Source organism: Muscardinus avellanarius, assembly GCF_963383645.1.
Source record: "Muscardinus avellanarius genome assembly, chromosome: 10".
Lineage (NCBI taxonomy): Eukaryota > Metazoa > Chordata > Mammalia > Rodentia > Gliridae > Muscardinus > Muscardinus avellanarius.
The window spans coordinates 112,926,447-112,942,912 of NC_137796.1; the positions used below are offsets into that span (position 1 = coordinate 112,926,447).

Below are 16,466 nucleotides of genomic sequence, written 5' to 3' on the forward strand. Positions count from 1 at the left end.
AGCGTGTGTGTGTGTGTGTGTGTGTGTGTGTGTGTGTGTGTGTTGGTGCTGCTGTTGCTGCTGCTATGAGGGATGGAACCCAGGGGCATTCTACCTCTGAGCTATACCCCTTAGACCTCCTTATTCTTTATTTTGAAACAGGCTCTTACTAAGTTGCTGAGGCTGGCTGCAAACCGACAGTCTTCTTGCTTCAGCCTCCCAAGTGTGTGCCGCACGCCTGGCTCTGAAGTCTTTAAACCGAGGTCCTTGGCCACCCCGTGCAGAAGGAGAGAAAGCCCTCCCATGCAGCGGGTCTGGCTGAGCCTCCATTGCCCCGCAGCTCAGGGCAGCCCAGGGCTGAGGGGAGAGCGCCCGCGCCACACACAGGCCTGCTCACTCCGGAGCCTTCTGCAGGCTGAGCCACAGAGCCCGCCTTGTCTGGAGCATGGCTCGCTCAGCAGTTTTGAGATCCCTTGGGTGGGGTGACTCCACTGCGGAGCCGTGTGGCCACCACTGGAGCACCAGAGCTGTTCAGGGCTCTACCTGGTGGTGAGCAGGTGCTCCAGGAGGGGTGCGTAGCTGGAAAACCGGACCCAGCACCTTTCTCCTGGGGGGGGGCAGCTCTCGCCCAGCACCTTTCTCTTGGGGGAGGGCAGCTCTCACCCAGCCTTTTGGGGGTGAGCGCCAAGAACAGTGTGGCTGAGGAGGCCCAGGCATGGTGGTGGCCACTGCCTCCAGCCCAGGGCTCAGCTCCTGCACCTCACCAGGCACACGCCTGCTGCTCCTGGAGCAGTGGGCCTCCTGCCTGCAGCCCAGAGCCAGCCAGGCTGACCCTTCCCTTTCCTGCCCACACGCCACGTCAGGTTGGGTCTTTTGGGGAGGCAGTCTTTAAAACCCAGACCAGTGCAGACCTGAGTTCCAGGCCGGCAAGATGCGTGCACATGGCCCAGCGGCTGGCTGATGACAGGTTCCCTCAGCCTGTCGGAGCCTCTCAAGGCCTGGCGTGAGGCGTGTGCAGGGCACTGCCACAGGCTACGGCATTATCGTGGGAGCAGTACCGTCCCCACCCACACTCAGTTCCTGGTCGGTAGCATCTCGCGTTAGTGTGGTTCGCCCGCCACACTTCTCTGTAACCCATGTAACTCACGTCCGCGCCTTGGTCACCCGCTTTCCCCTGGGCCCTTTCCCTGGCCCCGGGCCCACCCGGCCCCCGGGTCCCGTCTCCTCGCCGCCTCAGACTCTCCCGGGCTTGACGCCTGGACATTTGAGGGGCTGGTCGGGGTCTGTAGGACGGCCCTCCCCGGGGTCGGTCGTGTGCTCTGGGTGGGGCTGTGGCTTAGTCCTTAGGAGGACTCAGTGGAGCACCTTCCCGCACTCCCCCGGCACGGCGCAGGCCTGCCTGGCCACCTAGGTCACCTCACGTCTCCACCGCGGCCGCCGTGCCCTCCCCTCCTGGCCCTGGGGGAGGCACATGGGGGACTCTGCGCGGGGTTTGTCTCTGGGCCCCGTTGGTCTGCTCTGTTGCTCATTATGTCAGTGTGGACTTATAGATTATCTACTTTTTACTTTTGTGTTATAATATTAATCAGAATCCATTTTATAAGCTCTCCTGGTGGTGGTTAGTACTAGGATTGAACTCTAGTTCTACCTCTGAGCTACACTCCCAGCCTTATTTTAGTTTTTATTTTGAAATAGGATCTCACTGAGTTGCTGAGGTTGCTGAAGCTAGTCTCGAACCTGCGATCCTCCTGTCTCAGCCTCCCAAGTACTGGGATTCCAAGCATGTGCTTTATAAGATTTTAATTTTTTTTTTTTTTTGGTGGTACTGGGGATGGCACCCAGGGGCTTTCTACCTCCAGGCTATACTCCCAGACCCATTTTATATTTTATTTGGAAACAGCGTCTTGCTAAGTTGCTGAGAGCATCACTAAGTTGCTGGGGCTGGTTTTGAACCTGTGCGATCCTCCTGTGTCAGCCTCCCGAATGCTGGGATTACAGGTGTGCGCCACCACATGAAACCTGTGTTTGTTTGTTTGTTTGTTTGTTTGTTTTGTTTGTTTTTGGTGGTACTGGGGGTGAAACCCAGAGGCTTTTCTACTTCTGGGCAACACTCGCAGACCTATTTTCTATTTTATTTGGAAACAGGGTCTCTCTAAGTTGCTGAAAGCCTCACTAAGTAGCTGAGGCTGGCTTCGAACCTGCGCGATCCTCCTGTCTCAGCCTCCCAAGTGCTGAGATTCCAAGCATGTGCTTTATAAGATTTTAATTTTTTTTTTTTTTTGGTGGTACTGGGGGTGGAACCCAGAGGCTTTCTACCTTCGGGCTATACTCCCAGACCCATTTTATATTTTATTTGGAAACAGCCTCTCACTGAGTTGCTGAGAGCCTCACTAAGTAGCTGAGGCTGGCTTCGAACCTGCGCGATCCTCCTGTCTCAGCCTCCCAAGCGTGGGGATTACAAGCGTGAGCCACCACGCCCAGCTTATAAAATTTTAATTTTAAAATAATTTCTAAGGTATAAAAAAGTTCAAGATTAGCATGAGGTGTTCCTGTGCCTCCCGGGTCCCTGGGCAAATTTCCCCCCGTGTCCCCTCCCAGCGCCTCTGTCCCCTCAGTGTGCACATGTGAAGACAGACCCCTCCACAGGCGCTCTGGGCGCGTGTGCCCCTGGACATGCCCCGGAGGGTGGTGCCTGTGCAGTGGGAGCCCCGGCAGCCCCTGCACGTGAGTCTGTGAGAATGCGGGGCCGCCTCCGTGAGAACACTCCCGCTCTCCATGCCGGTCCCAGTGAGAAGGGCGCGGATGCCCGCGGGAGCCCAGGGCTACCTGCCGCCACGCACCCAGGGCAGTTTTGTTTGGATCCACCTTTCCCGGCTCCGAGTCTTGCCTGCTCCCTCTTACACCTGGCCAGAGTGGTCTGCCCTCTGTGGAGGCTTCCTGCCTCAAGCACCCGCGGGAAGGTGCTCACAGCTGCATCGGCATGCAGACCTCATGAGTGCCGGCTGCCCAGGGAGTGCGGTGTCCCGCGGGCATGGCCGTCCCCCAGGCAGGGCAGGGGCCCCTGAGGTTGCCCGTCCAGCCCTGGGTCCTGGTCAGGGCTCCAGGTCTCTACAGTCTGCCGTGTCTGTCTGTGTTACACAGCTCGTGGCGTGAGTCCCCATGTCCCTCCTTGGCCCTCACCCTTCCTGTGTCCCTGTCATCATTCCAGGCTGGGAATCACAGCTGCTGGAAACGGGCTTCCTGGGAATCTTCCTGTGCCCACTTTGGACTTTGTCCCGCCTCCCGGAGCACACCCCCATGCCCCATGTCGTCCTGTGGGGCTTCCGGTGGCTGATTTTCAGGATCATGCTGGGAGCTGTAAGTAGAACTTCTGTTTGACATATTGGGAAGGCTGCCCTAGATGTGCCGCACCTCTGCTGGCTCCGGGAGCGGGACATGTGCTGAGTCGCGGCCGCCCTTCCGCGGGCCCGGCCGCTCTAAGCACAGAAGCTCAGCATTGCTCTGGCTGTGTCCACAATCCTTTCTGTGGGAAACAAAAATGGCCTTGGGTCTCGAGACGGGGAGGTGTGGCTGAATGAGCTGTCTCCAGCTCTCCGTGCTGGAATGGCCGTGACACTCCAAGGATCGATCGATCGATCTATCTATCTATCTATCTATCTATCTATCTATCTATCTATCTGAACAGGGTCTCACCAAGTTGAGGAGGGCCTCACTAAGTAGCTGAGGCTGGCCGCGACCTGCGATCCTCCTGTCTCGGCCTCCCGAGTGCTGGGATGACAAGCGTGCGCCCCGCTCCCGGCTCCAAGGCTGTCTCTCAGTGCTGAAGCCATTGTGCCAGCTGCGGAGGTGCGGCTGTCCTCCTGCATGTCCTCTGCCAGGCCTGTTCTTTGGGCCCATGTTGTCTGGAGAGGCCAGGTGTGCACAGACGTTTCCCGCAGCGCCTTGTGAATTGTGCAGCAAGCGTGTGATCTGCCGCGTGTCTTCAGCCTGGGGAGGCTGCGCTGTCTTGACCACGCACGCTCGCTGTGGCCCTGGAGACCAGGGTGCTTCCGTTCCTGGCACCTGGAGCACGTTGGAGGCCGTCGACCCCGCCGCTCTTAACTCCACTGGCAGTTACTCTTGAGATTTTTGGAACCTGATGTGAGCCCTGGCAGCAGGAGTGAGGTGGCCCCGTGGCCTCCGGCCGCGCAGCATGGGGAGTGGGCAGCCTCTGCTCACCTCTCCCACACCCCTCAGTTAATGAGATCTCTGCATCCCTGTTGGAATTCACACGCATGTCCGTGTTCTGTGTTGGAAACCCTGTGTGCCGAGTCCTTCCCTAGTGTCTGCTTGCCTGAGGCTTTGGGACCGAGCACAGCATGTGGGGTGCAGGTCCTGCGCAACTGCGAGCAGGTGCCCCAAGCGGGGCAGGGCTGCTCCATCAGGGCTTGCCCCGGCAGAATGGCCGGCTCCTGCGGCCCGACCTTGACTCCGGGGCTGCCCCGGGTGCCCGCCCCCTGCCCGCAGGGCAGCTGCTCCGCTGCAGGTTCTGAAGACCACTGGGGCTGTGGGGACGCTAACCTCCTGCCTCCTCCCCTTCCTGTGGTCGCCCAGTGAGACCAGCCGGGCCAGCCTGTGCCGCAGAGGGTCTTTGTGGGGACGGGGCCACTTCTCGAGGGGACGGCCCCAGGCACGAGTCCCCGGGCTCCTCTACACCTTACCTGTCGGCCTCTTGCAGGAGCCCACTTCATGGTTTGAAGGGTGGCCTCAGCCATGGGAGACCCACGGAGACAGGTGCCCTTGTCTCCACAGGCAGGGTGGACTTCTGCCTTCCTCCCCACCGTCTGTGGCAGGTCACGTGTCCTGCCCACGGGCACACTGCAGTCCCAGCCGCAGGGGTGACGGGTGTGTGAAAAGGTCCCAGGGCTCCTGGTAAGTTGGTTCTGGGGCTGTGGGGTCTCCAGCAGCTTCTGAGACCCTCATTGCTTCCACTCATGGGCACCGAAAGCCGTCCATTCCCAGGAGCCCTGACACACACTTCCTTACCCCGAGTGCAGCACTAGGCACCGTGATCTGCTGTGGATGGTCCGCTCTGCGTCTCTGCTCCTGTGGGCCAGGTCTCAGGACGGGTACTGCAGGACACAGGGCACCACCCCCTCTCCATGTCTAGCACAAGAACTCACTACCCTGTGGTTCACTCAGCCCTGGCCCTGCCACCTGGCCCGGGCACCTGAGGGACTACAGTGGCCCAGCAGGGCAGGCAGGACTGGTGTGGCTGGCAGGGCCCTGGCCTGGTGGAGGACAGGTAATGAGATCCCTGGGAGCTGTGTGCTTGGTGGGCCACAGCAGTGAGCTGTGCCCAGCCCCACAGAGTAGGCCCCTGTCTCCCAGTAGCTTTCTGTCTGAGGGAGAGAGGGTCCTCACAGTTACCCCTGGCATGCTGTGCAGTACATCTGCTCTGGGTGTGGTGTGTGACACTCATGGGACCCAGACTCAGGCTCCTCCCTTAGCAGATGTAGTAAGTATCAGGGCTCTGACTCTCCCCTCAGGAGGCATGGGTGAGCATGAGGACAGGCTCAGTATCTCTCCTTAGCAGGCCTTAGTAAGCGTGAGGACTCAGGCTCAGGCTCTCCTCCAGCGGGCAGTAGTGAGCATGAGAAGGTGGGGCGTTTTTGAAGATTTGCTCTGGGTGTCAGCGTGGTAGGTGGGGCACGCACAGCCGGGAGCCCGGTGCAGAAGCCATGCTCTGCAGAGAAGCTGTCGGCTGCTTTGTGCGGGCTCCGGTGCCAAGAGTTGAATAAACCCCACGATGCCTGACAGAGGCAGAGTCATTAGTGTGTTCTCAAGCCTTTTACAGCACTTTGATTGACTGCTTGTGCCAGCTGGGTAAAAATTACCAGGTGCACTAAAAGGTATAATTACCTGAGAGTCTTGAGTGGGATGTTAGCACTCCTCCTTTGGTGGGAACAGAGAGAGCGGACTTGATCAGGAGCGGCAGCAGCTGCAAACCCTGTGTTTGTGCGTTGGGGGCCAGTGTCCCTTCTGCTTCTGCCACCCGGCTGCAGGACCACCCGTGAAGTCTTGCTCAAGACCAGACTGGGGGTTTAGCATTCCATGTGTCCCCAAAACTGGCCAGCTCCTTGGCCAAGTCTCAGGAGTCCCCAAGCACAGGCAGGGTGCTGGAGCAGAGGTGTACCCCTGCGGTCTGCCCCCGGCCTATCCTCGGGGTGCATGTGCGCGCTCTGGCCCGGCGCTCCCTGGCAGCCCGGCGGTGCCCGGGCCACCCTGCCCTGTGGGACGCGGCTGCTGTCACAGCAGACTGCACAAGGAGGGGATCGGCCTTGGTTCCTGTGGGGTCCTCTGGGCCTGGCGGCGAGTGGAGAAGAGCGACAGTGCAGAGCAGCCCCCTGCCCTGTGAGTGCCGCTGGAGCACCTGAGACGTCACTGTGAGGCCCCGCGGCTCTGCAGCCAGCCAGCACTCCCAAGAGGGAGGACGGGGCACCTGGGGCCGGGCGCTCGGACGCTTGGCCTCAGACCCCGCAGAAGAGGCGTGAGTGGGCAGCTGGGAGACTTACATGGGGCCTTTGGATCGCGGGCGGCCTGCGGGTGTGCAGGGCGGCCTGTTGGGTCCTGGTGATCAGCGATGTCATGCACCTTCGATACACCCCTTAGCCGCTTGTGTGTCTGTTTGGGGCCTCTTTCAGGTGGCTCCTTTGGGCTTTTGCTGTTGAGTTGTGGGACCTCTTCCTGTGTTCTGGATATTAACCCTTCTCAGACGTGGCTTGCCGGCGCTCCCTGCCTGTTTGCTGTCTCCTCCCGTACACTGTGTCCTGTGCTATGCAGAGGCTCTTGCTGTGCTGGGACCCCACTTGGCCAGCTTGGCTAAGTTGACCGGCTTTTGAGGCCAAGCCATCTCTCCCCTGTGGTTCTGGCTCCTTGAAGGGTCTAAGGAAGGTCCTGTGCTGTTTATGTAGTGTCCCCAAGACCGTGTCGTCTGTGGAAGAGATCGTCCTCCCGCAGACCCTTGGCAGGCTGTTAAGGCTCGTGGGCTGTGCGCGTGGTCCGTTTCTGGGCCCTGTTCTGTGAGCCACTGTGCTTCCATGCCGTCATCCTGCTGGGGTTAGTACACTTGCGCGGTATAGTGGCAGCCAGTGAGCTGAGGCACTCAAGGGTTTCGATGGGCTGTCTCAAGCTTGCTTTAGCTGCTCAGGTTTGCTTCTAATGCCATGCACATTTTAGCGTTGTTTTGTTTCCGTGGGAAAGGCTAGTGCAACTCTGATGGGCGTTTCACTGACCAGCAGATCCCTGAGTAGCACGGGTGAGGGCGGGAGCGCAGGGCTGTGGAGAGGAGAGCACCCTCACACCCTGCCGGCGGCAGGAAGCAGGTGGGGCTCCTCAGAAAACGAAAATGCAGCTGCCACTGCCCAGCAGTCCACCTGTGTGTGCATCGCTGCAGAAAGCTGAGCCGGCTCAAAGAGGCTGTGCACCCACCTGGCCACAGCGGTGATCACAGGATGCGGAGGCAGCCTTCGTGTCCATGCACAGACAGAGGGGCGGGAAATCATGGTGGATACATACGTGGAGATTGCTATCTAGCCACAAAAGAAGGAAATCCTGCCACTGCCCCAGGTAAACCTAGTGAAATAAGCTGGGCACAGAAGGACAAATACTGCGTGATCTCGCTCAGGTAGAATTGAAAGCAAACTCAGGAGCAGAGTGTAGAGCGTGGTTGCCACAGCTCGTGGGCGGGAGATGGGTAGACTGGCCAGAGGCTCTCAAATCTCCATTAGAAAGTACGGAAGGCCGGGCGTGGCAGTGCACACTCAGGATCCCAGGACATGGGAGGCTGAGACGGGAGGATCGCAGGTTCTCTGCCAACCTCGGCTACTTAGGCCCTCCGCAATTTAGCAAGAACCTGTTTCAAAATAAGAAAATATAATAGGGCTGGGGTTGTGGCTCGGGTAGAACAGCCCACCCTCAGTCCCCGCACATTTCTGGGGAGCTGCCATACCACGTGGCCTGCGTGGGTGCACAGGAAAGGGGCTCTTCTGTGTGCTCACTGCACAGAGAGCAGTGGCACTCGGAGGTGACATTCCTGTCACCGCCCTGATTGTGAGGCCCGCCACAGCGTGTGTGTGCATTGAATCACCATGTTTTGTGCTGTAAGTGTATGTAATTTTCTTGGCAATTATACCCCAATAAAGATTGGATAAAGAGTGAAGAAAATAAAGAATAGAAAAACCAAGCCGAGCATGGTAGCGCACATTTGTAATCCCAGCATTTGGGAGGCTGAGACAGGAAGATCACAGTTCGAGGACAGCCTCAGCTACTTAGTGAGTTCAAGGTGAGGCCCTTTGCAGCTCAGTGAGACCCTGTTTCAAAATAAAGAATAAAAAATAGGGCTGGGGTGTAGCTTGGAGGTAGAATGCCCCTGGGTTCTATCCACAGTATTGCAAAAAAAAAAAAAAAAGAGAGAGAGAGAGAAAAGAAAAGAAAAAGTAATAAACTTATAAGGGTGGTAGTTGAGTTAGTTATATTGGATTAATAATGACAGTTTTGTTTGTTTTGCGGTCTGGGGGTGGAACCCAGGGACATTCGACCTCTGAGCTATACCCCCTGTCCTATTTTTTATTCTTTATTTTGAAATGGTCTCACTAAGTTGCAGAGGGCCTCACTAAGTAGCTGAGGCTGGCTGCAAAATTGTGATCCTCTGGTCTCAGCCTCCTGTATACGGGGATTAAAAGGGTGCACCACCACGCCCAGCTTCAAGTCTTAAGATTTTTAAAACAAAATGTTAATGGGAAATATATGCAATTTCATGCACATAAATTAGGTAGTTTAGATGAAACAGTTAAATTCCTTCAAAGACAGATAACAAAAACTAACAGAAGAAGAAATAAAACTTCTGAATAGTTCTGTAAATGAGATGATTCAAATAAGAGGCGTCTTCCCACTAAGAAAAGTTCCAGTTCAGGAGCCTTCAGTGCTGTGCTCTTCAAAACGTCTCGGGAAAACGCACCAGCTCCCAGTGCTCCCCACGCAGTATTAGACACCAGCAGACTGGGGCTTTTGAAGAGCGGAGGGTGTAGAGCATCTCCCTAGAGCACAGACACAGCCCCTCAGGGTTTATCTGAAGAGAACCCAGCTGTATGCAAAAGCCTAACACGTCAAGACCACGGGCTCCCAGAAGGCACAAGTGGGTCTGTTGAGGCGTTGACAGTTCACCCTCCGGGCAGATGAGGAGAAGGCGACGCAGCTAATGCAGCCGCTCAGTGGGTAGCAAGCAGCTCACACGGAACTGCACACTGGCTCATGACCACAACCAGTCCCCAGCAGCCTAGGGATAGAAGGAAGTTTCCTCGAGCTGGTAAGATAGCCACATGCACTGCCGCAGGGAAAGCAGGCTGCAGCGTGAGGCCAAGCTCCTCCCTTGAGAGGAACGAGGCGGGCGCCTGCCTCCTGATGGCTGATGCAGGGTCCTGGAGACCTCACTCTACACGGGGAAGAGAGGAGAGAGGAGAGGAGAGCCCCTCGACCCAGGCATGGTCACCAGCCCGGGCGCCTGCCTCCTGATGGCTGATGCAGGGTCCTGGAGACCTCACTCTACACGGGGAAGAGAGGAGAGCGCCTCGACCCAGGCATGGTCATCAGCCTCGCTGCTTCCCCCTGGACAGAGCCCTGAGCATGTCCCTCCGCTCTCTCCCGCCGGCCCTCACTGCTGAGCGTGTCCCCTCCGCTCGCTGAGCGTGTGCCCTCCACTCGCTGAGTGTGTCCCCTGCACTCTTTGAGCGTGTGCCCTCCGCTCTCTGAGCGTGTCCCCTCCACTCTCTGAGTGTGTGCCCTCCGCTCGCTGAGTGTGTCCCCTGCACTCTTTGAGCGTGTGCCCTCCGCTCGCTGAGCGTGTGCCCTCCGCTCTCTGAGCGTGTCCCCTCCACTCTCTGAGCGTGTGCCCTCCGCTCGCTGAGCGTGTGCCCTCCACGTGTCCCCTCCGCTCGCTGAGCGTGTGCCCTCCGCTCTCTGAGCATGTGCCCTCCACGTGTCCCCTCCGCTCGCTGAGCGTGTGCCCTCCACGTGTCCCCTCCGCTCGCTGAGCGTGTGCCCTCCGCTCTCTGAGCGTGTGCCCTCCACGTGTCCCCTCCGCTCGCTGAGCGTGTGCCCTCCGCTCGCTGAGCGTGTGCCCTCCGCTCTCTGAGCATGTCCCCTCCGCTCTCTGAGCGTGTCCCCTCCGCGTGTGCCCTCTCTCTCTGAGCGTGTGCCCTCTGCTCTCTGAGCGTGTCCCCTCTGCTTTCTGAGCGTGTGCCCTCCGCTCTCTGAGCGTGTGCCCTCCACGTGTCCCCTCCGCTCGCTGAGCGTGTCCCCTCCGTGTGTGCCCTCGCTCTCTGAGCATGTCCCCTCCGCTCTCTGAGCGTGTCCCCTCCGCGTGTGCCCTCTCTCTCTGAGCCTGTCCCCTCTGCTCTCTGAGCGTGTGCCCTCCGCTCTCTGAGCGTATCCCCTCCGTGTGTGCCCTCGCTCTCTGAGCGTGTCCCCTCCGCTCGCTGAGCGTGTCCCCTCCGCGTGTGCCCTCTCTCTCTGAGCGTGTGCCCTCTGCTTTCTGAGCGTGTCCCCTCCGCTCTCTGAGCGTGTGCCCTCTGCTCTCTGAGCGTGTGCCCTCCGCTCTCTGAGCGTGTGCCCTCCGTGTGTGCCCTCGCTCTCTGAGCGTGTGCCCTCCGCTCGCTGAGCGTGTTCCCTCCGCGTGTGCCCTCCGCTCTCTGAGCGTGTCCCCTCCGTGTGTGCCCTCGCTCTCTGAGCGTGTGCCCTCCGCTCTCTGAGCGTGTCCCCTCCACGTGTGCCCTCGCTCTCTGAGCGTGTGCCCTCCGCTCGCTGAGCGTGTTCCCTCCGCGTGTGCCCTCGCTCTCTGAGCGTGTCCCCTCCGCGTGTGCCCTCGCTCTCTGAGCGTGTGCCCTCCGCTCTCTGAGCGTGTCCCCTCCGCGTGTGCCCTCGCTCTCTGAGCGTGTCCCCTCCGCCCTCTGAGCGTGTGCCCTCCGCGTGTGCCCTCGCTCTCTGAGCGTGTGCCCTCCGCTCACTGAGCGTGTTCCCTCCGCGTGTGCCCTCCGCTCTCTGAGCGTGTCCCCTCCGTGTGTGCCCTCGCTCTCTGAGCGTGTCCCCTCCGTGTGTGCCCTCGCTCTCTGAGCGTGTGCCCTCCGCTCTCTGAGCGTGTCCCCTCCGCGTGTGCCCTCGCTCTCTGAGCGTGTGCCCTCCGCTCGCTGAGCGTGTTCCCTCCGCGTGTGCCCTCGCTCTCTGAGCGTGTCCCCTCCGCGTGTGCCCTCGCTCTCTGAGCGTGTGCCCTCGCTCTCTGAGCGTGTCCCCTCCGTGTGTGCCCTCGCTCTCTGAGCGTGTCCCCTCCGCTCTCTGAGCGTGTGCCCTCCGCTCGCTGAGCGTGTTCCCTCCGCGTGTGCACTCGCTCTCTGAGCATGTCCCCTCCGCGTGTCCCCTCCGCTCCTCTGCCTCCTGCTGCCTTGACTCCAGATGCTGTTCTCATTGCCAGCTCACATTTGTAGGGCATACCCTAAATTTGTATGAAGCAAAACATAAGCGAATGAACTGGCCTTTAGTGAGATGCTGGAGCAGGTTGGTTTTACGTGGGGTGGGTGCATGCAGAGGAGGTTCAGAAGAGCCAGTCAGTGGCGCGGCATCTTCCTTGCAATGGCCCACCCCAGCATGGCGGCTGTGGGGAGCAGTAATGGAGCCCCTGCCTTTCCTGCGCAGTGTCAGGTGCCTCCTTGTTACCACACCTGTGCAGCCAGGGCGCCCACAGATGGGGCCCTCCTATGCTCCTCATGGCACACCGTCTTGCCCCTCACAGCCCCCCAAATAGGGAAAATAGAAACCCGAGGGCAGCAGTCCTCAGGCGAGAATCAAGCAGAGCCAGGGCCACAACCAGGAGCGAGAGACTGGCAGTGCCGTGAGCGACCCAGCGGTGGCGCTGTATCTGGGGCGCTGTGAAAGCCTGGGTCGGCGCATTTGACGGCTTTGCCGAGGTGGGCAGATTCCTTGGAAAACACGAACCTGAAAGGAAGACAGCAGGAAGCCTGGATAGCTCCATGGCTGTTAAAGAAACTGGATTTGAAACAAAACACCATTCCAGGAAGAGAATGCTCAGGCCAGATGGCATCACAGGAGACTGTCGAATGCGTGAGCAGGTAATAACGCAGCCTCATACAAACGCCTGTGGAAAGCAGTGGAGGAGGGAACACTCCCATGTTGTTTTATGGTTAGCAGTGCTACCAAAACCTGATGAAGACGTTGCAAAAGGAAAATCAGAGCCCGGCATCCCTCAAAGCAAAGGCACAGGAGCCCTAAAACGTTGGCACATCAGAGCTGACAACAAAAGCAGTGTGACTTATCCAGAAATTCAAGGTCAATTTAATATTTGAAAATCAGCAGCTAGAGAAGTAGCTCAGTGGTCGAGCACTTTACCCAGCAAGCATGAGGCTCGCTCTGGGTCCCATGCCCAGCACCACAAAAAAGGGGGTATTTTACCTCTAGGCTATACTCCCAGCCCTGTTTCATTATTTACTTTGAAAACGGTCCTCACTGAGTTGCTGAGGGTCTTACTAAATTGCTGAGACTGACCTCAAACTTGTAATCCTCCTGTCTTAGCCTCCCAAGTCCTGGGATTACAGGTGTATACCATCATATCTGGATAAAAATATTTGTCATAAGTATCTAAATAAATTTCTTAAAAACCAGCTAGGACCGCCAGGCATGGTGGCGCACGCTTGTAATCCTCACGCTTGGGAGGCGGAGACAGGAGGATCGCGCAGGTTTGAAGCCAGCCTCACTGGCTTAAGAGACCCTGTTTCCAAATTTTAAAAAAAGTATAAAATAGGTCTGGTCCGCGCGCCCCTGCCTGGGAGCCAGCTGTCCATGCGGAAGCTTTTGGAACCGTGAGCCAAAGTCAACTTCCCACTCTACGTTCTTGTCAGGGATTTTGGTCACAGTGGTAAAAACCTGACGCAGAGATGTTCCATATCCATAGATCAAAAGACTCGGTGTCGTGAAGACGTCCATTTGCCCAGTTGTTTACACAATTTTTTTGTGTGTGTGGTACTGGGGTGCCTGGAACCTCTTCTACCTCTGGGCTACACTCCCAGACTTTTTTATACTTTTCTAATTTGGAAACAAGGTCTCTTAAGCCAGCACGGCTGGCTTCGAACCTGCACGATCCTCCTGTCTCCGCCTCCCAAGCACGGGGATTACAAGCGTGCGCCACCACGCCCGGCTATACAATATTTATTTATTTATTTATTTATTTATTTATTTATTTATTTATTTATTTAAGGTACTGAGGGTTGAACCCAAGGGCATTCTACCTCCGAGCTACACCCAGCCCTATTTTATTCTTTAGTTTGAAATAGAGCCTCACTAAGTTGCAGAGGGCCTCACCAAGTAGCTGGACCAGGATCCTTCTGTCCAGCCACCCCAAGCCTGAGATTATAAGGGTGCACCCCCCCCCAGCTTCGATACTTTTTTTTTTTTTGTGAGTCTGGGGGTGGAACCCAGAGGCATTCAACCTCCAAGCTACACCCCCTGCCATTTTTTTTATTATTTATCTTGAAACAGGGTCTCACTAAGTTGCAGAGGCCCTCACTAAGTAGCTGAGGCTGTCCATGACCTTGATTCTCCCCTGGCCTCAGCCTCCTGAATGCTGGGATTACAAGCATGCACTACCACACCCAGCTTGATACAATTTTTGATATGACAGTTTATATCAAACTCCCTATGAGCTTTTTTTTAATATTTTTGAGCAATTGACAAGCTGATTATAAAATTTTTATGGAAATACAAAGGATCCTGAAAATGAATAGATGGTAATTATATTACCTGATTTTATAGCTTAATTCAAAGCTGAAGTATAGACTTGATCTAAGCTAGAAAAAATATCAGTAGAAGAGAATGAAGTCCAAAGTCCACTCCTCTGCTACCTGCGAATGTTCAGCCAAGGAGCCAGTCACACCAGTGGGAAGGAATGTCACCGATTGCCAAAATAGCTGGATGTCTGTGTAGGAAAACAGAAGGCGCCTTGACCACTACTTCCTTATGCCAGCATTTCATTTGAGGAGGATTGCGTGCCTAGGTGTGAAGCAAAACAATACAGTTTTTGGAAGAAAACTGCACCTTCCACACCAGTGTGCTAAGCCAGAACACTGGGAAGCCTCTTTTTTTTTTTTTTTTTTCGGGTCTTGGGATGGAACCCAGGGGCATTCGACCTCTGAGCTACACCCCCTGTCCTATTTTTTATTCTTTATTTTGAAACCGGGTCTCACTGAGTTGCAGAGGGCCTTGCTAAGTAGCTGAGGCTGTCCGCGAACCGCGATCCTCCAGTCTCTACCTCCCAAATGCTGGGATTACAAGCGTGCGCCACCACGCCCGGCGGGGAGCCTCTTTAAAAACCAGAATCGTAGAGTTCTTCAAGGATGACAGGTCCTGGGACAGGCAGCAATCGCATGGACAGGACACAGAAGCGTGCATCATTAAAGAAAACTGTTGATAAATTGTAGTTCATTTATATTAGAGTTTCCTCAGTAAAACACCATTAGGAAAATGCAGGGACCTGGCTCTGCTGCTGCTGCTGTTTACTGGGACTCAGAGACAAATGGGCATCCCCGCACCGTGTGGCGAGTCTCCTTCCCGTACAAGGACCATCTTTTCTTTTCTTTTCTTGTTTTGTTTTGTTGGGGGTTTTTTTGTTTTGTTTTTAGTGGTACTGGGGTTCCTGGAAGCCCTTCTACCTCCGGGATACACTCCCACGGGCTACACTCCCAGACCTATTTTTTTAACAATTTTATGTGGAAACAGTCTCTTAAGCTAGCGAGGCTGGCTTCGAACCAGAGTGATCCTCCTGTCTCCGCCTCCCAAGCGTGGGGATTACAAGCGTGCGCCACCACGCCCGTCTTGTTTTGGGTTTTTTTGTGTGTGTTTTTTTGTTTTTTTTTTGTTGTTGTTGTTGGTACTGGGGTTCCTGGAAGCCCCTCTACCTCCGAGCTATACTCCCAGACCTATTTTAAACTTCTTTTTTTTTTTTTTTTTTTTGAAACAGGGTCTCTTAAGCTAGCGCAGCCAGCTTTGAACCTGCACTATCCTCCTGTCTCTGCCTCCCAAGCGCAGGGATTACAAGTGTGCACCACCATGCCCGGCAGACCATCTTTTCTTTCGGTCTGCCCCGGAACAGGCCGCTGCTGCAGGTGCAGGGCGGGAGGCCCCAGCCTGTCCCAGGCCCAGTGGCTGCCCTGGAGGGGAGGAACCAGAATCTTTTCCAAAGCTGCTTCCATGTTGACTGCGCTGCCCCCAGAGCACTCCGGGGGATGTCAGGTCCTGGGAGGCGCTGCAAGTGGGGAGGCCGAAGGCTGGGTGAATGGGACGGAGACACCATAAGCCAAGAGGAGCAAGGAGTTGGTGAGGAACCAGAGGAAAACAGACTTTGAAGTTGCTGGCCGTTTCCTGGAGTCAGAGTGCCTCTAGCAAGATTGTATAAAATGTAATGAAATGCAGCTTGTCCCCGTGAAGACAGAATCAAATGGATATCCTTGTCATTTCCCTCGGCCTGGGCATCCCAGCTGAAATGAGAGCAATTATTCTAAATTGTTTTATTGGATTAGTGTGGGCAGAACAAAAGAAAGGGGCTTTCTTCCCATGTCTGTCCTCCGTGGAGAGCTAGGGAGAGCAGGCCCTGGACCCGGCTCGGGGCAGCGTGGGAATTGTGAAAAGTGAAGTGGGCAGCCTGGCCTGTGGGCCTCCTGGCCTCCGTGCTTCTGGTCTCCAGCTGTCCGCCTCGGCGGAGCCGGGCCTCAAGCAGGTCTTCGTGGGCCACGACTGCTCAGAGGCCGCCGCCCGCTCCACAGGCTGCCCACCCCATCGCTCACTTTGACGGGTCTCCGTCAAAGTGGTGCAAAGAGCCGTGCCCGCGTGGTCTCCTGGGAGCAGCATGTGTGTGCCGGTCACAGGCGCAGATGGTAGGCTCCCGCTTAACCACGTGTCACCTGACAAGGAAGAAGGGACCGTGAAAGTGGAGCCTCTGCCAGATCTCTGAGTTGAGAAGGCTGGCACAGGCATCGAGTGAATTTCTGCGGTGGGATTACTTGCTGAGATAAGGTAAAGAGCTTTGAGAAGGAAACGATTGCAGAAAGGCTGATGAAACTCTGAGTACTCACTCAATTTTTGGCAAATCTATGATTTTTCTTTTTCTTTTTCTTTTTTCCCAGCACTGGGGATTGAACCCAGGGCATTCTATCACCAAGCTACACCCCTGGTCTTATTTTTTATTCTTTATTTGGAAACAGGGTCTCACTAAATTGCAGAGGGGCTCACTAAATAGCTGAGGCTGACGGGTATGGTGGCGCACGCTTGTAATCCCAGCATTTGGGAGGCTGAGATGGGAGGATCGTGGTTTGCAGACAGCCTCAACTACTTAGACCTTGGTTCAAAATAAAAAATAGGGGTAGGGGTATAGCTCAGAGGTCAAATGCCCC

General features: G+C 56.3%; 1 protein-coding gene across 1 annotated transcript in view; it reads left to right on the top strand.

Annotated features, from left to right (window-relative positions):
• Positions 1 to 16,466, top strand: part of LMF1 (lipase maturation factor 1) — a gene marked incomplete at both ends in the record, with an annotated part of 62,869 nt that overhangs the window by 24,275 nt on the left and 22,128 nt on the right. The window contains 1 exon segment of the mRNA XM_080704018.1: positions 3,188 to 3,336. Within this exon segment, the coding sequence (XP_080560144.1) occupies positions 3,188 to 3,336 (149 nt within the window).